At 55.1% G+C, this 24,120-nt stretch overlaps 9 protein-coding genes across 9 annotated transcripts; 4 read left to right on the top strand and 5 right to left on the bottom strand.

The window, feature by feature from the left end:
- Nucleotides 1-331: 331 nt before the first annotated feature.
- Nucleotides 332-3,588, top strand: JN550_011401 (uncharacterized protein; the record flags this gene model as incomplete). The annotated part of the gene is made up of 3 exons (XM_049309762.1): nt 332-533; nt 677-2,579; nt 2,667-3,588. The coding sequence occupies 3 exons, from the start codon at nt 332-334 to the stop codon at nt 3,586-3,588; spliced, it is 3,027 nt and encodes a 1,008-aa protein (XP_049166631.1).
- Nucleotides 3,589-3,774: 186 nt separating this feature from the next.
- Nucleotides 3,775-5,277, bottom strand: JN550_011400 (uncharacterized protein; the record flags this gene model as incomplete). Its single annotated transcript, XM_049309761.1, has 1 exon — nt 3,775-5,277. One exon carries the CDS (start codon nt 5,275-5,277, stop codon nt 3,775-3,777), a length of 1,503 nt encoding a protein of 500 aa, XP_049166630.1.
- Nucleotides 5,278-5,765: 488 nt separating this feature from the next.
- Nucleotides 5,766-6,848, top strand: JN550_011399 (uncharacterized protein; the record flags this gene model as incomplete). The annotated part of the gene is made up of 1 exon (XM_049309759.1): nt 5,766-6,848. The coding sequence occupies one exon, from the start codon at nt 5,766-5,768 to the stop codon at nt 6,846-6,848; it is 1,083 nt and encodes a 360-aa protein (XP_049166629.1).
- A 984-nt stretch (nt 6,849-7,832) lies between these two features.
- JN550_011398 (uncharacterized protein) lies at nt 7,833-8,765 on the bottom strand (the record flags this gene model as incomplete). The annotated part of the gene is made up of 1 exon (XM_049309758.1): nt 7,833-8,765. The coding sequence occupies one exon, from the start codon at nt 8,763-8,765 to the stop codon at nt 7,833-7,835; it is 933 nt and encodes a 310-aa protein (XP_049166628.1).
- Nucleotides 8,766-9,609: 844 nt separating this feature from the next.
- JN550_011397 (uncharacterized protein) lies at nt 9,610-11,268 on the top strand (the record flags this gene model as incomplete). Its single annotated transcript, XM_049309757.1, has 2 exons — nt 9,610-10,598; nt 10,653-11,268. 2 exons carry the CDS (start codon nt 9,610-9,612, stop codon nt 11,266-11,268), a joined length of 1,605 nt encoding a protein of 534 aa, XP_049166627.1.
- Nucleotides 11,269-11,419: 151 nt separating this feature from the next.
- Nucleotides 11,420-12,367, bottom strand: JN550_011396 (uncharacterized protein; the record flags this gene model as incomplete). The annotated part of the gene is made up of 1 exon (XM_049309756.1): nt 11,420-12,367. The coding sequence occupies one exon, from the start codon at nt 12,365-12,367 to the stop codon at nt 11,420-11,422; it is 948 nt and encodes a 315-aa protein (XP_049166626.1).
- A 1,203-nt stretch (nt 12,368-13,570) lies between these two features.
- On the bottom strand, nt 13,571-15,816 carry JN550_011395 (uncharacterized protein; the record flags this gene model as incomplete). The annotated part of the gene is made up of 3 exons (XM_049309755.1): nt 13,571-14,681; nt 14,733-15,659; nt 15,722-15,816. 3 exons carry the CDS (start codon nt 15,814-15,816, stop codon nt 13,571-13,573), a joined length of 2,133 nt encoding a protein of 710 aa, XP_049166625.1.
- A 4,163-nt stretch (nt 15,817-19,979) lies between these two features.
- On the top strand, nt 19,980-22,202 carry JN550_011394 (uncharacterized protein; the record flags this gene model as incomplete). Its single annotated transcript, XM_049309754.1, has 1 exon — nt 19,980-22,202. One exon carries the CDS (start codon nt 19,980-19,982, stop codon nt 22,200-22,202), a length of 2,223 nt encoding a protein of 740 aa, XP_049166624.1.
- A 194-nt stretch (nt 22,203-22,396) lies between these two features.
- Nucleotides 22,397-23,236, bottom strand: JN550_011393 (uncharacterized protein; the record flags this gene model as incomplete). Its single annotated transcript, XM_049309753.1, has 1 exon — nt 22,397-23,236. The coding sequence occupies one exon, from the start codon at nt 23,234-23,236 to the stop codon at nt 22,397-22,399; it is 840 nt and encodes a 279-aa protein (XP_049166623.1).
- Between the last annotated feature and the right edge of the window lie 884 nt (nt 23,237-24,120).

Raw genomic sequence — 24,120 nt, 5'->3', positions numbered from 1 at the left:
CGCCCTGTTAAACGGCATCCCGTGCAGCCGTTCCCCCGGGCCACCTGCCACACCCCACCAGCCCACCAGCCCACCATCCAACCGCTAACTCGGGCCACATGCAGCCAGAAGCCCATCAAAGACATCATCCCGCATATGACGGGAGCCCCGAGACTCGCAACTGCTGATCAGGAACCTGCTCCCCATAGACGCACCACTATCGTCGCCCGTGATAGTCGCACATCAATTTGCATTCAACATGCCCAACTAGACGGTCTCGTCCCTAGATCCCCTTGGCCATTGACTATGATATGATCTTTGCTGTACCTGCACCGCACGACTACCGCCCGCCATGCCCGCGTCATTAGCCCGCAAGCTCCTCATATGCGCCGCTGTCGACGGCCTCATCATCCAACCCCTGGCCCCCAAGGGACAGCGCCCATCCCAGGCCGTGAAAGTCAGATATGGCGACGCCGCAGTCTCCTCGACAACCCGCGACCAGCTGCCCGACGTTTCCACTCCCAACGCGAGCTTCGAGGCCTTTGGCGTCATTGGTATGTGGCCGGCACTGCTCCCCATCTCCATGCCCGCCCCCACCCAAACACCAGCCCATGAGAGCCCAACATACACGGACTCCAGACCGCCCAATTATATGTATATACACCATGATGCTAATCCCGGCCACGTCCCTCTGCAGGCCTCTTTACCGTGTCCCGACTCAGCTACTTGATTACCGTCACTGGCCGTCAGCAAGTCGCCCAGATCCGCGGGTACCCCGTCTACGTCGTGACCGATGTCGCCCTGACGCCCTGCACCTCGCAGGCCGAGGCCGAGTCCGCCGTGCGCCACACCAGCGTCCAGTTGCGACGAGCAGCCTCGGATAACAACAAGACCACGACCGAAGATGAGGTGTCCGACTCCGAGACCGATGCCGCATCGCTCTTCGGCCGCGACGAGCCCGACGAGGTACAGAGCGACCGCGACAGCGTCTCTGGCAAGGAGACGGCCGGGGAAGCCGAGCCCAAGAGAGATCGCGACGACGAGGAAGGCCGCAGCTCCATCGCCGAGGACGTGATAAAGCGCAAGGGCAGCTATGGGCGCTTCGCCGAGCGCTGGTTCAGTCACCGGGGCTGGGTCCAGGATTCCAGGCGGAACATGGGCATCAGCGATACGGCGCCGCAGAACCAGGACGCACCGACAGACGCGAAGGCCAAGAAGCAGGAGAGCAAGGACAAGAAGCTGAGCAACACGGTCGTTGCCGAGACCGCGAGCCACGGCGTCAACACCGCCGTCTCCACCGGGGAGAGTCTGCTGCCCAAGTTACTGCGTATGGCGCACATCTGGTTCGGCACCTCGCACAGCTTCTATTTCAGCTACGATGTGGATATCACGCGGAACCTGGCGAACAAGGGGCTCTCTACCACGGGAGAGACGCCGTTGCATCGCGTGGCCGAGCCGCTGTTCTATTGGAACCGGCACCTCCAGAAGCCCTTTGCGTCGGCGAACCAGGATCTCCTCCTGCCCCTGATGCAGGGCTTCGTCGGCCAGCGCGAGTTCATAGTAGACCGTAACCCGCCGCAGGTCGATAGCGACAAGGCGCCCGAGTCTTTGGAGTTGAGCGACTGGACGCCGTCAGGATCTGCAGCTGCATCGCCGCCACCTGAGAGGCAGGAACGGGCATCTGTCGACCTGAGACCGAGCGAGAAGAAGTTCCTGATCACCATCGTTTCACGCCGTGCCATCAAACGTGCCGGTCTGCGGTATCTGCGCCGTGGTATAGATGAGGACGGCTACGCTGCCAACGGCGTAGAGACGGAGCAGCTCCTGTCGACGCCGTCGTGGTCTGATTCCAATATCTTTAGTTTCGTCCAGGTCCGAGGCAGCATCCCGCTGTTCTTCACGCAGTCGCCGTATTCTCTCAAGCCCGCTCCCATCCTGCAGCACTCGGAGGCTGCAAATTTGAAGGCTCTGTCTCGACACTTTGACAACATGACTCGGCGCTACGGCAAGGTGCAGGCCGTGAACCTGGTCGAGAAGCACGGCGTTGAATCTGTCATTGGCGAAGCTTTCGAGCGTAATGTGGCAACATATAACGAAACAAAAGAGAAGGATGGGAAGCAGGGCGAAGAGATTGATTTCGAATGGTTCGATTTTCACTCTGCATGTAGGGGCATGAAGTTCGAGAACGTGAGTCTCTTGCTTGATATTCTAGGTTCCAAAATCGAAGACTGGGGCAGCACGGTCGAGAGCGCATCATCTCCCGCCGGCGGTGGCAACCAGGCTGCAAGCATTACAAGCACGCAAAGGGGTGCCCTGCGCACCAACTGCATGGACTGCCTCGATCGCACAAATGTGTGTCAGAGCAGCTTTGCCAAACACATGCTGGACCTGCAGATGAAGCAGGAGGGCTTCGATATGAGCGCCCAGCGGGATCAGGTGACGAGCTGGTTCAACACCCTCTGGGCTGACAATGGCGATGCTATCAGCAAGCAGTACGCCAGCACCGCAGCCATGAAAGGGGACTACACGAGGACGCGCAAACGTGACTATAGAGGAATGGTCAACGACCTAGGATTGAGTTTGACCAGGTTCTATAACGGGTAAGTGGCCATCCCATGTTGAAGCTGGCCGAGCCATGATGCATGTCCTATCGACAAATGAAGCTACATAACTGACTTTCCGTGTAGTATGGTGAACGACTACTTTTCGCAGGCAGCTATCGATTTCCTGCTCGGCAACGTGACCTCCCTTGTGTTCGACGAGTTTGAGGATACCATGATGACGAAAGATCCGGCCGTCTCCATGGCTAAAATGCGCGAGCAGGCGATCGAGACGTCACAGAAGATTGTTCTGGAGAATCCCGAGGCCGAAGATTTCATCGGCGGCTGGACCATTCTCTCGCCGCATCACTCCGACACCATCAAGAGCCTGCCCTTCGAGGAGGTCGTCCTGCTCCTGACGGACACGGCGCTGTACCTCTGCCGCTTTGACTGGAAGCTCGACAAGGTCTCAAGCTTCGAGAGGGTCGACCTCGCCCACGTGGTCGGCATCAAGGTGGGCACCTACATCACGTCCACCGTCTCTCCGGCGCAGGCGGACGAGGGCAAGAATATCGGCCTGGTCGTGACCTACGAGCCGGGCAAGAACGACATCAAGCGCGTGAACACCCGCTCCCTCTCTAGCATCTCCGGCCCCGCATCCTCCGGCGGCAAGGGCAGAGCCAGCGCCGAGGGAGACCGTCCCAGCACGCCGCCGCCCTCGACCGCCGCCGGCATCCTCGCCCCCATCTTCTCGCCGTCCAAGGCCAGCACAAAGCAGGCCCAGCAGAAGAAGATCGCATTCAAGGCGCTCTACGCCCTGTCCTCGATGGCGGACTCCGGCGCCAAGCCCAGCGGCCGGGTCCTGAGCGAGCAGGAGCAGATCGACATCATCGCGTCCGAGATCGAGCGCCTGGCCTTCATCAACCAACCCCTGGAGAAGCCGACCGGTGACGCGGAGCGGCAGAGCATCGTCGAAAGGGGCGACATCATCAGCCTGGCCGAGGCCAAGCGCAACACGGGGCTCTTGGAGACTTGGGGCCATGCTGTCAAGAAGCTGGTGTGGGCGTAGGGTCATATCTGGCCGGAAGCACAGACGCAGGGTTGTTTTTCTTCGTAGGTGTTGCGGCTTCAGGGCTATCGTGGAGGGTCGTAGATACCCCGTTCGGCAATAAAGGGAATCCATGTAGACAACGCCGCGGCTCTAGCTCCGGTGTAATAGACGAGAGGAGCATATACTTCGTCATTTGTCGTTCCCTCATCGTCTCCCCGTGTGGTCGTTGCCGCCCGCCGTAGCTGGGACCGCTCGGTACAGGTGTATTTGATACCGCATGTTCTCCAGCTGGATCGGGTACCGCAGGTCTTCGGGGATCCGGAACCAGACCGAGTCGTTCTCCTCCAGCTTCTCCCACCTGCAGCCCTCGTCCTCGCCCTCACCCGCACCCTGCCCCTTTTCGTCTTCTTCCTCCTCCCCCTGCTCCTTCTTCACCTCCTCCTCTGACCCATCGCCCATGCCACTCGTCTCCTCGCCGCCCCTCTTCTCCTTCATCATCCTACGCTGCCTCGCGCGCTTAGCCGCCGCCGCCGGCGTCTCGAGCAGCGTGTGGTCCACGAGCCAGTGCATCGGGTAGCGCTTCTTGGCGCCGTCCTTGCCGACGGCGGCCTCCGAGTAGCTGCCGGGGCTGTCGACGACGAGCAGCAGGCTGCCGGGCGCCAGCGCCCGCCCCAGCGCCCGCAGGAACCCCGTCGTCCGCCCGATGCCCCCGTCCGTGTACAGCTCGTTGAGCGTGAACAGCAGCGTCACCAGCATCGGCTGCTCGCCGCCGCCTCCCAGCATTGTCGCGATGTTCCCGTTGCCGCCGCCGCCGGTCTCCGGAGAGGAGGACGACGGCGAAAGCAGCGTCAAGATGTCGCGCTGTGCAAACGTGTGCCGCAGCCGCCCCGGCGCCACTACCGGCGCGTTGTGGGCCCGTGCCGCCGCGCTGGCGTACCGCGACAGCGGCGGCGGCGTCGTGAGCGCGTGCTGCAGCTTGCGGGCGGCGCCGGCCCACGGGCCCGCGTCGACGAGCGTGACCTCGCCCGCCACCCCGGGCGTAGACGAAAGGTACGAGGCAAAGGCGGCGAGCTCGGCTGCGCCGCCGCCCAGGGCGAGCATCTTGAGCGTCTTTCCTGGCTTGGCCGGTGCCGCTTCCGCCTGTGCTGTCCTCTCTACGGGCTGGGGCGCCGCCGTCTCCTGATCGCCCGCATCCGTGGATGCAGTGGTTTCATCCTCTCCTCCACGAGCCTGGCCGGACCATGCCTTATCACCCACATCCTCTGTCTTCCCAGCGCCCAGCACGTGACCATCGTCATCGTCATCTCCATCATCACCGCACACAAGATCTTCCAGGTGGCCCCTCAGGCCCTCCAGCACCGCTGCATACCCCAGCGCCCGCGTGGGACTCCAGCGTGCAGCGTAGACGTCCAGGTAGGCCTCGCTGCCGAAGGCGCGGGCGAACTCGCGGTTGTACAGCGCAGTCTTGACCTCTTGCAGCGTCGAGGCAAAGTCCGGCGACGACAGTACCTCGTTGAAGGTGGCCTGGAAGACGGTCAGCAGCCGCTGCTGCTGCTGGGCCACGAGGGCCGCCTGGGACGATGATGCCGATGATGGTGAGGACGGAGCGGCTGGCTCAACCGCAACGTCAGACGAGGCCTTGGCGCTTGCGGCCGCTTTGCGTGCTTTGAAGGATGCCTTGGGGGGCGGTTTCTGTTTGGGCGGCATGATGTTTCCTTCCTGGGATTCAAGGGATGCGAAAGGGGTCGTGCAGGGTATGATTTTGAGGCTATCGTGGGTGAGAAAGACGGTGTTCTGGCAGTGGTAAATTTTCTCTGGGCCCTGAAAATAAAACCGCAGAAACCACTACACCCTCTTCCGCAGAGGTGGGACTTTTCAATATTGGACTGCGATCCGTATAGCAGCAATGAAGGTATGTTAAAAGATCGTCGGCATCCTGAGTTGCGATCCTGTCTACTCGTCTCTGGATATAATTCTTTAGGGTTAAGTGGTACCTGATAAAAAGTTCGGACAGCGGACCCCAGGTGTCCGAAAAGCCGGGCGCGCTACGCATCTTGGGTGAAAGCCACTTAGGACTTATACGCCAGCAAGGAACAATCACGAGGTTAATCATTGACAGAACAATTTGTTGCCCCTCCGCGGCGTATACTATTAGACAGTAAGCACATATTCAGGGATAAACACGCTGTTTGAAAATGCCGCTCAAGGATAAATCCAAAAGCCCTTCGGAGCCGCCATCTCTGGCACACTTCCAAACCCTCACCACCCCTACCGAACAGGTTCAGTACTCCATCCCCTTCTTCCTCTCGCACTACTTCCTGGACGCCTCCACGGGCGAGCCGGACCCCAGCAAAACGCCCCTGGCCGTGACCCTACCGGACCTGAAGCCCCAGCTGGTCACCAAGCTCGAGGAGGCCGTGCGCGGCGTCCCGGGTTTGCTGACCGAGGTCAAGCGCCAAGGCTTGAATGAGTACAGGGCGCTGTATGTGGGCTGGTCGCAGGACGCCATGCTGGAGGCGGCCAAGGCGCACTGGCAGGCCGTGGACGAGCGCAAGGCGGCCGAGGAGGCGGCGCGGCAGGCGGGCCGCAGCGCGAAGCACCGCGAGTACCTGCAGAAGCTGGTGACCGGCGCCGGCGCCGGCCGGACCGAGTTCGACATCCGGGGCGCCTACACCGTCCGGTGTCCCAGCATCGACGACCAGTGGGACGGGACAGACGAGATGGAGCTGCACGTGCGGGAGGCGCAGGGCGGGGTCGAGGGCGTCTACGAGGCGCAGTTCAAGTTCCGCGTCCTCGAGGGCGTTATGCTGCTCTGCGCGAACCGGGAGACGCTCGTCCGGCACCGCTCCGCGCTGGACAAGGTCCGGGGCAAGGATGCCGACTGGGACTGGGACTACATGAAGGATAGTGCGCAGCTGCTTGAGCAGCAGGCTTCGCTAGCAGAGAACTCGAGCAACAAGCGGAAGCTTGGTGACTCGGACGGGGGAGCCGGAGGTAGCCAGCCCAAGAAAAGGAAGGGCCCGAAGCATACAGTGCCGGAGCCGCATCCACGGAGATTCTGGTTGATGTGGAACGGAAGGGAGACCGGGGAGGGTGAAATGCAGTATGATTACGAGAACAACCATACAGGCTGTCTCGAGTTCGCGGACGATAAGTTCACGGCATTCAAGGGTGAGATGAACTTAGAGTTCGTTGGAGGAGACGACATGCTATTTGGGGAGAAAGTCTCCGATAAGCCGTCCAACAAGGGGACCAGCTCTTGGACGAAGTTCACGTGATGAAGACATTAATAAGAAAGAGTATTCATAATTGGAGTGTGTACTATAGTAACTCTAGCACAAGGACTACAGCTCACAAAAGTGCAGTGTTGATTGCATGGATATAACCTCTACTGATTCCCGAGTTCTCCTAGACATTCAAAACGATGTCTTAAACTCGGGCGCCCAGCAACGGGTCGAGAATTTATCTTTGCCAAATTTAACACATTCGCATCAACGGTGTAATGTTGCGAATGCCGGGATGCGCCGAAGCGCAAATTGGCATATATAATGAAATATAAAACAAGGGCGAGATGACCTATCGCGGTCGTCTCTTATCACATGCGACTTGATGGACTGGGGACAGACAGGTCATGCGATCTATTGAAACTCTGTCAGCTTTCGGGCTTCTCTATCTGATAGATATCTGGCGTGTGGGCGCCTCGCATATCTCGATGCAGGCGTCGCCATTCGGGCTGTTGCTTGCTGGTGGCATCTTTCAGCCATTTATCGCAGGCACGCCTCAGTCATGCCCTGGCCGCTGAAGGAAGCTAAGGATGACGTTGAGGAGAAAGCCCTTGCCACCACCTAGACTGGTTGGTTGGCGATGTGACTGCTTCTTGCAACACCCCGCAAAGGGCGAAGCAGTCGTGATGCAACTCTAGATCTGATGAACAGAGTATTAGCGCGGTTCTCCCAGCACTAGCATCGCACACTGAAAATAGAAACATTTCAGAAAGTTTTGAGAAGATTGTATGTGTGCGGGTCTTTTCGGCACATGTCTGAGGCGTAAAGCCCTGGACACTTCGCTGGCCCCCGCGTCTCTCATCACGTGGAAGTGGAAGGCATCTCCATAGCGGAGACAATGGAAACATCCGTACCTCTTTGACCTTGGCTCAGGCATGAAGTACGATATGCGGCGGTTGTAATGCGGCGCCGGGAGACCCTTGGTCCGGTGGATTGCGTGTTGTTGGGTGATAGTCAAGCTTTCAGCATCTTGCACTCTCAGGAGTCTGGCTGAATCTTGCGCCTCTTCTCCCTCATGGCCTTGAGCTTTGACTTGTCGTCCTCGAATCTCTTCAAGAACTCGACCTGCTCGGCCTTCTTCTTCTCCCGCAGCTGCCAGCGGTAAAAGTTCTGGGTCTCGTCCTTCTTCTTCTGCTGTCTCTCCAGCATCTTTCTCTTGGCCTCTTCTGCCTCTTCCTGCCTGGCAGGTGCCGTGCGGCCGCCCCGGGTGACAGTGACGAAACCATCCTCGTCGGGCTCGTTCTGCATGGCCCTGGCCAGCTGAGCAGCCTCGAGCTCCTTCCTGTTGAAGACGGTGAAGTAGGCGTCAACCATGTCCTGCATGGCATCGTTGCCAGGATACGACAGCTTGTTGTGTGCCTTGAGCCACTGGGAGCCCAAGGGGGGAGCCTTGTCCCCAACGCCGTCGCCCCAGATCGGGTATTTCTTGGTCTTGCTGAGCTTTCTAACGGCCTTCAGCACTAGCTCGACGCTCTTCTCGTCAGCCAGGAGAACGACGGCGGTACTACCACTGCGGTGCGTTTGACGTGTCCAGAGCTTGGGCAGCTGGGCAGCCTCCTCATCTTGCTTGTGCTGGGCCTCTTGGTCCTGTCTCTTCCGCTTGCCGAGGGCTGCTAGACGCAGGGCATACGCAGGCTCGTGGGAGGTGGTGGGAGCTTTGGCATTGTGGTCAAAAGTGATGCCCTCGAAGCGGCCAGCTCCTACCAGGCTGGCAAAGACAGCCCGGAAGTGAAGCTCGGTGCTGTCGGCGGGAACATTGACGAGGAACAAACTGCGGGCATCACTCTTGGTGACAACCTTGGCATTCTTGCGCAGGTAGACGAAGTGGGTGGATTGGACGGGGTAGGAAGGGAGCGAGGGAAGAGTGATGGGAAGGACGGAGAAGTCGTCCGCAGCAGGCTGTTCAGCCATGTTGATGGGACTGTTGGTAATCACTCGCGTCGAAGGGCTTGAAGCGCTTCATTGAGCAAGACTGTTGCGGCGCGGTGAGATGTGTGAAGGGAAGGAGAGCTCGTCTGGCAGAAAGGGAAAAAAAAGTTTCCAATGGCTCAATAAAATCTCGCCAACAATCAGTGTAGTGGGGCGGGCGGTCAGCAGAGATGAAACACGGCCCGTGCTCGTGCTCATTTAGGTGGGCTTGCACATACTCACTTCAGAACCTCATGGAAGTTAGGTATGTCCCTAAGCAATAGGACTTGTCAATCTGCTGCTTGTCCTACAGCTCTCGTCAAGTTTGAAAAGGCGACCGAGAAATTTCCATGATCTGTGGAAAGAACAAGCTGTTAGTAGCAGTTTTATTATTATGGGCAGAGCTATGATCTGGCTCGATTCTCCTAACTTCATTTGGTCGTATGCACAAATAAATGCACCGGCAGCTCGTTTGAATCCGCGGAGCCCGATAGGCTCGGGCTGGGCTCGATTAAAAGGGGCCAACCTCCCGCCACTGATGTAAGACAACATAGTCAAAGGCTTTACACTCAGTAGCGGACCGGTATAATGTTCGACAACAAGATGGCTCCGGCCTATATTCATTCCGAGCTCTCGGTTTTCGGGGCTAGCCAAGCTGTCGTTCGTCGGAATAGCACCCCGGCTTCCGCGGAGCCGACCCACGCAATGGCCTTGCATCATCAATCGAGTAATGGAATTCCAGGCCTGGGATAGCGGGCAGGATTCAAAGTCATCAAGAAACCTCCCCCGTAGCTCCTCGTTGTGGCATTCTTGCCTGCCAGCATCTTCAGCTGTCAGCTGCGTCAAGATGAGTGCAGTAAAATCCGTACGCCAGTTTTTTTCGGGCACAAGGAAAGATGCTGCCTCCAAGCCTCCACTTTTCCTGGCATGGCGCTCGTCCTCGTTCTTCATTATAATGACCGTCTGCCTCGCGCTGTTTACCGACATTTTCTACTACGCCCTAATCGTGCCTGTCGTGCCTTTTTCCTTGACCGTTCAGGTGGGCCTCGGCGAGGATCAAGTGCAGCAGTGGACCTCTATACTGCTAGCCTGCTACAGTCTCGCCCTTTTCGTTGGTAGCCCTATTGCGGGAATCTACGCAGATCACACCTCGTCAAGAAGATGGCCCTTGTTGCTCGGATTGGTTGCCCTGGCGGCCTCGACGTTTTTGTTATGCTTTGGCCGTTCCATCGGACTCTTGGTCCTAGGGAGACTTCTTCAAGGGTTCTCCGCAGCGATTGTATGGAGTGTGGGCTGCGCTTTGTTGGTTGACACTATGGAGTCCGCAGTCGGTGTAGCCATGGGATATGTCTCCGTTGCAATGTCTGTGGGCTTGTTGATTGCACCCACCATAGGCGGTGCTGTCTATGCCGCCGCGGGCTACTATGCCGTCTATTATATTGCATTTGGAGTGGTGTTGGTTGATATACTACTGCGACTCCTCATGATAGAGAAGAAAGTCGCCAAACAGTGGATCACGCAAGACACCTCAGCGAGTCCTGAGACTACCCACGATGTTGAAAAGACTGCGGCAAGAGGCGCTGCCGATGAGGGCCATGTTGGACTTACTGATACCGGTGTTCTTGAGTCGCCAGTAGCAGAGGCAGCAGACTCCTCGGAAACGCAACCAGTACCGGCTTCTGTAGGTACAACTGATGCGAATACATCCACACCGGCGAGTACCGCCGTTGCGGTTGGTCAACCAAAGCGCGCCAAGCCATCGCCGCTCATGGTGTTGGTGAAATCGCCCAGGCTGTTGGCAACTCTATACGCTCTTGTTGTCGAAGCAGGCATTATGTACGTATACTTTGCGAGCTCTCGAACAAGGAGAAACATGCTTATCGCTTCTAGGATGGGCTTTGATGCCGTGCTTGCCCTCTTCGTCAAGACAACTTTTGGTTGGAATTCGACCGCCGCTGGTCTGATGTTCCTAGCGATTTTCGTGCCCGGTTTCCTTTCCCCGTTGGTAGGCATGCTTGCTGACCGGTATGGGGCCAAGTGGCCGTCGTTTGCCGGATTTGTGGCCATGACGCCAACGGTGGTCTGCCTGCGTTTCGTCACAGAGAATACTATCCAACATAAGGTGCTCCTCACGATCCTGCTGGTTATTATTGGCGTTACCTTGGACTTCTCGAACACGCCCTTGATGGCTGAGATTACGTATGTGATTACAGAAAAGGCTCAAGAGAATCCCGGAATCTTCGGGGAGAAGGGCGCGTATGGAGTTGGCTACGGGCTGTTTACCATGGCTTTCGCGCTTGGTGGTGTCATCGGGCCATTATGGGCTGGCTATGTCAATGCCAGCGCTGGTTGGGGCACCATGACTTGGTCTCTGGCCTTGTGGGCGGTTTCGGCGGGTGTGGTTGTGTTCTTCTGGGTAGGAAGCACGCCACAGAAGAGTGAGCATGTACAAAACGACGGTACGGAGGAAGGAAATGCTGTATCTACGGACAGGGCCCCTTCCTAGATGAAACTATATTCCAATCACCAACGTAGTTAGATCAAAGATAATCTCCCCTTTATTGTGGCGTTGCATTGGTAAATAAAGGAAGCCTCTCAAGCAACGTGGAGTCCGAAACATTGTAAAGCCTGCTTGATTGCCTCTGGCGTATAACCAACTACTCTGTCTTGGTCGCGTCCTGTTCATTCCTAAGGTTCCTCATCACATTAATGAGAAATCGATCCGCAAGCCAGTCAGGGATGATGTTCACCCCAAGTTGTGTTATGCTGTGCCCCCAATACGAGATTACCGATTTCTTTCCACAACCGGTCCTCGCCAATATCGCCTTGGCAGCGGTCCGCGCTGTTGGGATGAATAAAGTAGGCTTAATCTTTAGATGATCCGTTTCGGTGACGCGGCTAACGCGATGTGCGATCACTTCCACATCTCGATTCTCCAACGTCATTTCCCGGTTGACGGAGAGCATTAGGGTCTGGGTGAATGTCTTCGCCCCGCCGTAGAACGAGACCAACGGCAAGCCATTGTCCGAGAACGAACCGATGTTGATGATCAAACCTGGTGCATTGCGCAGCAGCACCGGGATCAGGGCCGAGGTGAGGAGCGTAGGGAAAACAGCGTTTAGATTCACGTTACCCAGGATCCTCGCCGGGCTGTACTCTTCCAGTCTGCTAAGCACCGGCTGCGCTCCGCCTCCGGCATTATTCACGAGGACCGTAAGGTTGAGGTCGTCGACCAGCTGCACCACCTTGTCAAGCCACTTCTCGGGATCCTCGCTGCTTGTGGCCGCATCAACAACCAGCGTGCGGAACTCATGCGCCGGGTGCGATTTCTCAAGCTCGGCCTTCACGTGATCCAGCTTCACTGTGTTGCGCCCATGCAGCACGACGTTGAAGCCGGCAGCTGCCAGCTCGTCTGCAAGCGCCTTCCCAATGCCTGCTGTAGCGCCGGTGACCAAAGCCCATGCCGGCTTACCGGAGGTGGTATGAAGATATCTGTGAAGATTGGACGGTCGGGTGTAGAGCCAGACGAGGGAACAAGCTTTGTACGCGATTGAAGTCAGTACCAGAGCGCCAAGCGCTGACAATGGGGAGAACGCCGTGACCATGGCGCAGGATTATAAATAAATGACCGAAGTCAATGCTACAACAATTAATACACTTGATTTGCCCTATGCACAGGTTATTTGTTCTTGGTAACGTAAGTGTTGATGGCATACGACATGTGGAAGATGCTATGCAGTCGCTTGAAATTGCGGCAGGGGATACCCCTCACGTCATGGCGGTGCAATCTCCATGCTACGCCGGAGGTGGCTGGTGTTTCACTGACGTCCTCCTGATTACATCTCACGTAACATTCAACCAAACAGATATTAGCGGTTATTCTTTTTGTCACTCCACTCTTGGTCGAGTTGCATCAAGGTCATCGCAGCAGAGTATACCCATGCCCCCAAAAGCATTGTTTTCTCACCGTTGGATCCAATGTTAACAGGCCATTATCATATACTCTTAACCCACGAGTGTCCCAAGTGAAGAGCTGGGAGACTTCCTAAAGTTTTCGTTTCGGGGCAGCCTATACGACTGCGAATCGATCATAATTTCATTGGCAATAACCACGAAACAGCTTTGGCCACTTGATTGATTCTGGTAGGCGGTGCAGATACGAAGAATGGTCTGGCTCTGAGGTTTTCCTCAGTCATGATCGCAATCTAACTCAAAGAGTAGAGGTCCGGTGAACAGTAATAGGCAGTAAAAATGCGTCTTGTATTCGAAAGCCCATGATCCACCTTCCACATCTTCTAGACATTGAGCTGAAGGTAGCCAAATTGTAGAGGACTTGCAAACTAGGCTATTTATCTATATAGTCATCAGCATCCTTGAGAGTGAATCAGTTGGCGAAATCTAGACGGAGCACGCTGAGGATTACTCCATCATAGAATGTCAAGAGCTTCTTGATATTGACTAACTTTCACCTACTCAACGGGCAATGAAGCACGAGCATGATTTAAGTTGAAGAATATTCGTTCTTTATTGTTTACTGCATTATGCAGCGCTCTCGCAAGCGTTCTAGTACCAGCCAGCATGATCGGCAAGTTGACTTCCCTGAAGTCTCATGTAGTAGTCCCGCTCCCCTCGATCTCAATAGAAAATATTGGGTATAATTTAGTGACCAGCCCTCAAATCCGTCCAGCAAAACAAATAGGTTGAAAAACGAACATTATCAAATAAACCGCTGCGCCAGGCGGCACGCAAACGTTGGGCGCTGTTTCCGCGCTGCACATCCGTCCACAAACTCTTGCCCCTCCTATCCTCTAGGCGTAGGTCCGGCCAACATCCACAACCCCAACTTCCATGGCACTGAATGCGCATCGGCCTTCTTGCATCCCCAGTCCCTCGGTGACAACTCCCCAGCGTAGGTCTCTCTTCCAGGCCTCGATTTCCCCGACGACAGGGTGGCACTTCGCGCTCAGCACCGCACTGCAACTCCCACCTCGGAGAACAAGGGGGTTGCCCTTTTCTTGGCCGCTGACCACGGCGGCAGCTGGTGCACGTCGGAGACCAAAGCCAAGAACAACGAAGAGCAGCGCTCCTAATAGCGCAAGAAGAGCCAGAAGGCCTTTGGTCGAGAATGAGATGGCCATGACTGAACCTGAAGAGGACGACGTGACGATTTCAGGGAAGACTGCCTGTGATAGGACAAATCCCATAGCGACAAAGAATGCGAGAAGCATCCAGGATATGGGCCGAGGCAGTGTAAGGAAGAGAGAGGTCCTCTGGTAGCCTACAGGGTCGGCAGAGACGCGGAGAGGCTGTGGACCAACAGCGTAGAGTGATAGCTCGTGTGAGAGATAGTATGTTGTAAGATGCGAGTTTGTCGCCAAGTAAAGGATAGCGAGCAGCAACTGAGGCAGAGATGCCAGCAGTGCCAGTTCTGATTCCGACATCGAGGTCGGGAGAGCGAATGTGGTGTATAAAGTAGATGTACCGATTGGTGTCGAGAGGCCCTCAGGGTCCGCTGGCAGGATTTTCCCCAGCACACCAGCCGTGGGTGCGGCGAGGGCAACCCACGAGACAATCAAGAGAGCCCAGCGGCCCAATGAAGGTGTGCAAAACCAAAAGTGCCCGCCCGGCACGACGTATCTGGCTTCGGCAGATCCCCAGTGGCCCGTTTTCACGTCCTTCTTTGTTAGAAGACAACTTCCGCGGGTGGTAGAATCCGGATACTCCAGGAAAGATTGGATCGCATCACCCAGCGTGGCGAGAGGTCGGAAGCCTGCCCGTGCCAACACTATGACTATGCTGAAAAGTGTTGCAAAATTAAGTAATGCCACGGCGCCCATGAGCGGGGTGCTCACGGAGACACTGCAGGTATCCGGTGCTGCTTCTGATGCGCTGTGCGTGGTGAAGATGATCGAATTATATCTGAAAGTTATTAGATCTTGCTCTAAGAGTCTACTCTCCACGTTGTCTTACATTACTTGGGTTGCGACGGCAGCTACTAGCACGATTGTGGCGAGGGATGCTCGGAAACCTGAGATGTGCGAATAATTTCTCAGCGAGGGTATCCCAATGTCGAGCCACTGCTTCTTGTCATGTGCCGCCGCAAGCTCAGCCCTCGTCGGGCTTGTGAGAAGCTGAAAGACGTAGTTGCCTCCGGCTAATATTATGATTGTTAATACGTTAATCAAAACATGCAGCGCCGTGTTGAGGGTCGTCGCCGATGCGCAAGATCCTGAGAGGATCGTCGCCGCGCCAGTGACCACTTGTGGCTTGGTAACCATGATAACTAGGCATATCACCGCTACCAGCAGGATAACGAGTGATAAGAAAGCGTTGAAGGTTACTCCGCCTCTCCAGCCGTTGAACAACCCACGCAGACTTCGCTGTCTGTCTCCAACTTTCTCGCCTGAGGTCAAATTTATTCTGGAGCTCCACGGGTCGTCGAAGTAGGCTTGCTGTGACATGAAACGTTCACGTTGCGGAGTAATCTGGATATCACGCTCGCCCCATAGTCTCTGCTCTCTCTTCCTTGCCAAGGTCTCAGGCGTCTCCCCTCTCATGTAGTTCACGACATAGTCCGGGACCAGCGATCGGCTCAATACACTTGCTGAATCTTCAGCAGCCCTGAACCATGACTTCGTTTGCGCGGTCGCTCTTCGAAAGTGGCTCGATGCCGAAGCCGAGGGTGCTCGAAAGTGGCCGGTTCCGTGCGTTGATGGCCTTTGAAAGTGACCCGATGTGGTAGTCGAAGCTACTCCAGATGTTGTGCGGTTGTGGAATGGCCAAATGACAGACCTCGAACGTTGATGTGAAAGACCGCCGCTGTGTGAAAGGCCACTTCTTGAGGGTTGAGGCGTATGATTACTCTTCGATGAGTGCATTGCTGTCCCTTCCTGGATCCTACCATGTGTCAGACTGTATCCATGCGGGAGGGCAAAAAAACTCTTAAGAGGGTGTCATACTGTTCCAGCGGTTCGACATTCTGCACAGCGCCATCCTCGTCCCAAGTATATCTAGCCGCAGCCTTCCCGTTTCTTGCGGGGATCACGCCGTCCATCGTTGGGATGCGGCTCGGCAATGTCGCATACCTGGCAGTACGAAGAGATTAAAAGCCACAAGCTGAGAGAATCGAAAAAACAAGTAATTCAAACAAGAGCATCCAACGAATGACAACCGCAAACCAGCAGTGAACAAGAAGAAAGTTAGGAGATCAGCCCAAGACCCACGATCAGAGACAGGGTCTGGCACCATCTTGTATGTCAAAAGGCCCAGAATGGCAGTTCCACCATGCCTCCCGGTTATGGATCATCTGGGCACCGCATCCCAGGTCATGTCCTTGCCTTGACCACCACCACCACCATTCAAACCAGGCATCGGATGTTGGTTGCGGGAGGGATAATGTGCAAGGTGAGCCGCTCACTCGTTGGGGATAGTTTGCTTCAAGTTGACTAGGGTCAGCAGGATGACCCTATTTTAAGCGCCATGTAGCCAATCACAACTCAATGATTAAGACTAAGGACCGAGTGGTCCATCGGGGAATTCTCCTTTCATTGAAACAACGGCTTCTACCGTCACCTTTCTCTTGGACAATGTCTTCCCACCCTTAAGGAGAAGGTGGCTGAGTTGGGCACATGTTGCGCATTGCAAATGCCGATGCCACCTACGGAATAATATAGTGGTTTTGGGCGGATGCGACTCTGCGATCGATCGCCTAGACCATGGCTAGAGCCTAGAGAAGGTGCTATGGTATGAGGGGATGCATTGTCTTGGCCATGGGCGCAACGTATATGGATAATCGCTGCATCTTGCAATGGGACACCTCTTTCACACACTATTAATCCCAGATAGGCCGACCAATATCTCCCCTCGGATATATCCATGGATTGCTCTTCGTTGGTTACAATGTAAGAGACAACTAGAAACACCCGACACCGAGCCCACGCAATAGGCAGATATGGAGGAATTGCAAATAAGAAAGACAGACTCGACTGATCTTGCCGCAACTGTGCGAGCGCGTGCTGGCATGATGAAAGCAATTTGGGTTGTGGATGGCGATCATTCATGCATCCAGGCCGCTTTGAAATAATGTACTGATCCATCAGCAAGGGAGGGGTATGGCTTCAGGTTCGAGCGCCAATGGCCAAGGGGAAATCCTGTTCTGACCCTTGGACACCCTCAGGGAAAAGAGCAACCAACATCCAGGAAGCAGACCAATACCGTCGTTTCAAAGCATCAACTTCGAAAGGGAGTGGGGGGCTACCGAACCCACCCGGGGTCCCTGACCTTTGCTCCATAATAGTCACTCCGTAGTCATACAAACCGGTGCTTTTCACCCAAGACTAGGGGACCAACCTGGAAAGGAGGCTTCAGCCCAATTGAGGATATATACACAACGGTCGTCAAGCCATGGCAGTCTTTTTGCGGCTGACCAAGTCACCATCTGTGGAGAGTGGTAACCGAAAAAGATATTCTTCTGAATGGTTGAACTCGTAAGAATGGGTGATTACAACCCCAACGAGCGTAGATTTGGTGAATAGGGGCGGTGATGTCGCCTTTTTCTAGAAGCTCCGACAGAAGACATCAAAGTGTCGCTGAACGAAACGCTGATGACTTTTCAAGACCGCAAAACGTCCTTAGGCTGAGTTTCAGGCGGGAAGGGCGACGCACTAAGAATGATCGCCCTTGGGAGCCCGGAGCTAAGTTAGCAACTCAGCGCCGGCTACCAGCGCGCTGGCACTTCGTGCAGCCGCTACTGTGTAAACTTGCTTCTTTCCAAAGTTCAAACATCCAGTCTTGTATAAGCTTAGTTCAGCCTCATACCACGTGTAAAATTACTCACGATGACCTGGACGGCACTCCATCTGGGGAAGCCGCATTTGACTCACTTCAAGCCACTCGACGAAGGACACATCACGCATTGACCAATGGCCACCCGGCAGACACACCTACATGTAGGTGCCTTTGAAGAAGACCAGGATGTCTACTCCTCTTCGGCGGCAAGCCTACGAGGACTTCTGTCCAGTATCTCGGGAATGAAGCTGGCGCGTTTCAAGGCAACCAATCACTAAGTGGATTTGACGGCCCACGTGGATTCCCGCACCCTGCAAGAAGACGGATGTGCTGGACGGACTATACTACTGCATGACTTCTCATGATACTGTCAGTGGAATCATGATGCCTGACCACGAGAAGCTGCGATGTCGGACTGATCTGGCGGCACTCAATTTTCTCCAAGTCTGTGGACCTTCGGTGCCGTGCCATTGTCAGACTGCTGGGTGACACGCGATCGCAGGACACGGGATGCAAAGACAAACGGCGTGTCACTCACGAGACCCAGTATTCTGCGCTCTGGTTTCGTGTCGCTGTTTGCAGACGTTCGCTCTCATCCAAACGAATTAACGATGTCCACAAATGGTAGTTTTGGCTTCTTGGCAGCCGCGAGAAAGCGGGCAGACGCATTCAGTATCACATCATGCTTCCCTCGTCGGGTCCTAGAGGGAGAGGACCTGGCCAAGCGCGGCTGTGACAAGAAGGGGGATCCAGTGGGTGGGTTATTCCATTGGCACACAAGATGTGCGAATCTTCCTGACTGCATGTTGTGCAAAACTGGAGCCGCCACTAATAGTGCTGCAGCATCAGGGCCATCTGAGCCCTCTGAAGTCCTGTAGGTAACTTTCCAGGCTGAGTATATTTTTTTTCCTCAAACGCGGGGGTTCGGCAAAGAAAGTTGCCAAAAAGGCGCAGCAAACCAATCACAATAGCACGTATAGTCGATCTATCACGGTAACAGACTGTAGTGTGGGATAATCACTCACAACAGAGCTGAAAACCCCTTGCCAACAAGTCGATCAGTCCCGACTATAGGGGGCTGTAAATGGTCAAGGAGATGTCACAGGTCAGAAATGGCAATGGCAGGGCTTAACTATTGGTTATCACACGTTCAAGCACGAGCACACCCTTGCACTGGTTGCTCGACTTTCATAGCGGGTTCAAGAGACGCAGCCGAGCCTAGCAGGGGGAGAGTGCAGTTGTTTGGAAACATATCGACCGACGATTCGACGTGACATGACACGCTACCAGGCGTTCTACGTGTAACGCAAACATCTCATTCGCGCCAAGCCATCTTACCGCTCTTCCTCACGCGTCCAGTCTATCCCAGTGCTTTCCTCGAAATACCTCTAGGTGACATTCCCGGTGCCAAAACAACAACATTCAGAAGCTATACGCTTCATGTGAATGCCGGACCATGCCAAAGATTCGTCGTCGGTGGCTGCTTTCTTCAGCGGAAGCGCTTATTCCCTTTATACGATGAACCATTGTCTCATTCTGCAGACGCGAGCCGGACACGAAACAGGCGCGATGAACTTGCCAGCCGCGGTGCTGGAAGCATTCCCAGCCACCGCCTCAACGACTGCTGCAGTCGCTATTGGTTGCTGCATCTCGGGTCGTGTCTAGAGCTGCTAGTGGTCTTTGCGCCCCGCACTTAGCCCTGTCGGTAGCGCTTCTTCAGTCTCCTCCCCCCTCGTTTCACCTTATCCTACTGGCTGGCGATGCATGTCCGCGAGACCGCTGCAGCTGCTTGCATAGGGGCTATGCAGGCGGTCTTTGAAGTGGCCAGTCATCACGTACAGCGCGGTCTATTTTAGCTGTCGCGTCCCCGATTTGCCCTTTTCTAGACCTCTCTGTTGTGCATGCTAGCTTGCAGCTACGGGTATGGATGGGGGGTGACTCACCAACCAAGCTCAACCCTCCAGGCCTTCCTGAGGGTCAAGGGACGATCAACGAGCCCATGGAGAATATTCTGCAGAAACACGGGAGGCGGGTCGGGGTGAACGGTAAACATAGACTGATATAACTGGGCCGGGCATCGGGAATGTCTGACCAATTCTCTTCTCTGAAATTTCTGGTTTTGATTTGGGTGACTGTGAAACGATCGCGTGGCATCTCGAGAGACTTCTGCAAGTCCAGCGCCTCGCATGAGTTACGATAACCTCACTGGTGGTCCCGCTAAGCTGCTGCACGACTATTTAAACTACATATACGTGACCAGCTGGTATACCTCTGTTACGTCGACGCACGAAACTTTGTCCGGTGGAATCAGCATACTCTGCACGCAACGTTATCACTTTTAACCTTATAACCTTCTAAACTGGGTCGATACAAGACTCTCACGACGGCAACTCATCCAAGACATATCTGCCAATACGACATGCGACAGTTATGGCAGCAGGACCGCAAGCATTCTTTTGCCTGTGGCAGGACGACCAGATCCGCGAGCGGCTCTTCGAGTTGCTACACAAAGAGGATATCTGCAATGTTCGACTTGCATCCTCGGCGTGCTGCAACCTCGTTACGAAGCGCCTGTTTCTTCGAACCAACTTGACCTTCACCGCCAACACCTTTACGCGGCAGTCGAGAATACAGGCTCTGTCACGTATAGGACACCATGTTGAACATTTTACATTCCACTTTCCGCATTCAGATGCAACCTTCTTACCGCCCCTCATCCACCCCGAAACGGGCCGTGAGATAAGCTTCTTATATACCCCTCATACCTCGATGGCGTCGGTATTAGCAAGACCCAAGTTTGCAAACAGCGAACTTGGCGAGATCTTGACACAGCAATATCCGCCACTGTTCCATGCTGCATCCAATGTCCCTTCTTTCATCAACGCGATGAAGCATCTACCTAATATGAGACACCTCACTATTAAAACCCCGGGACAGAATCCCAAGGAGAGATATAGGCGGGACATTGTCGATTATGCCCTGATTAGTCTCCGCATCTCATTGGAGAGGGCGCCTTTGAAGAAACTCATGAAGTTGTCCCTATCCTCAGTGCACCCCTCGGCCTTCATATACTTGCGCCATGTTCCTGGGTTTGGGTGCCTGCCTTCAGCTGGCCGCCGGTGGAAGCAAATCCGCAAATTGCACATATCGGCCGAGTCTTGGGACTTCTATGGACCCTCTCCTGGCCTGGATCACTTGAAGGTGATCGAAGACTATATTCGGAACTTTTCCGACTGCCTGGAGAAGTTTACGTTCACATGGCTTGGTCGCAAAGGGCCGTGTCCAATATCACTGGCATCAGACCCCTTATTTGCGCCGCCTCGCAGCTCGCAGAAGCTGTTCAACGAGGTGACGTCGCCAATGTCGCCTCTGCCTCCTGCGCCCGTCAGAAAACCAGTTACATTCCGCAAGGTGCGCTACTTATCAGTGCGTAATGCGACAATGAACGCTCCACAAGTAGCAGAACTGGTCGCAAGCCATCAGCATTGTGTGCGTGAGTTCGACTTTGAAAATGTCGTCCTCATCAACAATGGCAGCTGGGATGACGCCCTGGCGCCAATTATGGAGGACCAGTCTCGAAGTGACCATTGGTCGCGTCACTCAACTGGGTCCATCACTGAGACCGAGAGCGTACACTCGCACTCACACCCGTATTTGGACGAGGTATCCTCTCCGTCGGCAGCAGTTGCGGCCTTGTCACAAGAACTGCTCGACCTCGGTCTAGAAGAAACCGAGACCAATTATGGCTATGAAGAGCCCGAGCAAGAAGACATGTATGAGCTACCATCAGATCTCGAATCAGCGAGACAAGCTAGCCTAGCCTTTTCAACGAAAACCAAGAGGAAGCGCATCACCAAGAAGCGCCGTCGCAGGAGAAAGCACAGCCACGATTCAACAGAGGAACGGTATGAGCCTCTGGTAGAGGATCATCCGACGCCCACTCGCAGCCGTCACAGGCACCAGAGGTCTGACGAGAGTATCAACTTGGATTATGACCTCGAGCCGCGTTATCCTCAGGTCGAGCCACCACAGCCTATCCACTACCGCTCACGCTCTCTGCTGTTTGGAGAGATGAACAGTATTCATTCACAGTCGAGTCATCGACTCTTTGGCGAGCTCGACAGCAATATGTCCCGGTCAAGTCAGCGTCTCTTTGGCGAGATTGAACCAGAACTCAGCTTCAGTCACTCGCCCACCGATGAAGACGGATCCATTGACGAGTACTTCCGGCCGGTGACTCCCATTATGGAACTGGACATGGAGATCTCGGCGCCCATCCTCAATACGCAGCCGTCGATGCCGGCGCTCCTGCAGCCGACTGTGTATGATCCGATGGCTGACCTGTGTGGGGAGATCACCGCGGTGCAGCGAGACATCGAGGCCGAGGAAGCGCAGCGTGTCCTCGCTGAAAACCCTGATATGCGCATATCGGCCTTAAAGAAGGCGAAGGAAGCTGTTTTGAGTAAGCTGTCCGAACAATTCTCCAGTGGGCTGGCCAAGAAGCAGGCCAAGAAGGAGGGAACAATCACACCGCTTGGTATGGCTGCCATGGGTGTTCGTTTTAGGGAGGGTCTGTTTGGAAAGAGCAGCACCCCCGTGGTGACGACTTTTGATCACCGTAGCATGGACGTACCTATTCTCTTTAGTCGATGATGATAACGAATTTAACGAAACGATTTTTATGAACAACACCTACATGTCTTCTTCCTAGATGTGAATTGGTTATGCCAGCAGCGTACTATAAGGTGGCAGTGACTTCATATGTATTGAACAAATAGACTTTTGGCGGGCGTTCATCGCGACAGCCTGACTGTTGACTATCACCACCTATGGCTCGCCAAGATTGATCATATTTTCCTAGCGACATAGACGTATAATGCGTTGACCGCTTCCACCTTGCCATCCACCGCGATGCTTTCCCATTCTTTCCTGAACAAGTCCTTCGCTCTCTCCCTCTGATCGCCCTGCCATCGAACATTGCAAGCGAAACCTGACTCGGCGACGGATTCAAATTGCTCGTCAGCTTCGTCTACACCATATGATAGCACCGGCTGCTCGGACTTTGTGTTCAATAACTCGATCACCTCTACCTGCATGCCCTCGCTCTCCAGTATCTCCTTGAACGAATCTCGACCCCGAGCCCACGCACGATTCCAGGGCCAGGCCACACCCAGCTGCGCCATGACCTTCTCGATCACGACCCCTGGGACAAAGCTCTTCTCGTGCACGATGTCGATGATCATCCGGCCTCCGTCCCTCACCCACCCCCGCCAGCCCCGAACGACGCCGGCCGGGTCGCGGAACAGCACGAAGGCGTTGCTGCAGATCAACAAGTCAAATTTCCCCTCCAGCTCGCCCAGCTCGGTGCAGGTCCCCAGAGACGCGGCGTCGTGGTGAATGAAACGTAGTCGCGGGGCAAGCGCCGCCTCCCGGCTCTGTCGCGCCCGCGCTTCCTTGAGCATGCCCTCGCTGACGTCGACGCCGACCACGAGACCGTGGGGCCCGACCGCCTCAGCCGCCATGAAGGACTCGAGTCCCGTGCCGCAGCAAGGGACTAGGACCTTATCGCCTTCATGGAGGGGGGCCAGTTTCATGAGCCGTGTTGTATAGTCTGGATGCCATGATTTTTCGTAGTCCGGGGCCCGAACGTCGTAGACGTGCTGCGCCGTTTGAATCTGGGAGTACATTGCTGGTCTAAGGGTATTTGAAGTCCTGTTGCGTGCCTGTGCCGGACTGAACACAGATGCAGTAGAGTTTGGCAAGTACCTGATGGATGTGATCGAGAGCACTTGGATAACTTTGTCATGTGATCGATATTGGGAGTGGCTTGACAGCAGCACCTATGGCCTGCCTGGAATGGCGGGGTGCTTACTCAGTCTTTTCAGTCTTTATGGGTGCATCAGCTACCGGAAGCAGGCCCTCCCCAAATATCTTGTCCCTCAGCCTCCACCAACTGTGTATAGTTTGAGACGATGCGATTTTGAAGTGGTCAGCTGCTTCTTGAAGCGAGGGACGACGGACGCCCTCGGACAGATCGTCGTCACTCAACCCAGCCAAAGGGGCTTTCCTGAGTGGCCATTGACCCCAAATGTTCCGCGTCATTGAGATACGGTGGTGGACTAGAAACAACAAAACCTCTCGTTTTCGGCGTTTTGTGTACGAGCGTTGGACTCGTCTGACTGGTCGGGGTAGGTTATAACTGCCGCTCCCAGCGATTAAAGCTCTGCGTTCAGGCATTATAGCAGGTGGCGTAGCAGCACACCAATTGAGCTGTCGCAATCCACGCAATCGGTGCAACCGTGTTGTAAGTTAAAAAGAGCAAATTCACAGTGGCCGCGCTGTTGGACGCAATCCCCTCAAGATAACATATTCCCTGAGGAAAACCCTGGAGGAGGCTCACGGACCAATTCCTGGGGTAGTATCCAATCAACCTTGGGCAGCCCCGTAAAGCGACGATAGCCAATCTTATGTCCGTTGCTATTTCCTTATGCGAGATGAGAGCCCACCAAAATCAAGGGCATAAGGCGTGGTCGGTGTAAGGTGGTCGGTGAGGTTTTATCAGAGTTGTCTC

This window comes from Neoarthrinium moseri, assembly GCF_022829205.1.
Source record: "Neoarthrinium moseri strain CBS 164.80 chromosome Unknown scaffold67_Wmoseri_CBS_16480, whole genome shotgun sequence".
Classification (NCBI taxonomy): domain Eukaryota; kingdom Fungi; phylum Ascomycota; class Sordariomycetes; order Amphisphaeriales; family Apiosporaceae; genus Neoarthrinium; species Neoarthrinium moseri.
The sequence above is the reverse complement of the archived record's forward strand: the minus strand, read 5'-3'. Positions and strand labels throughout refer to the sequence as shown.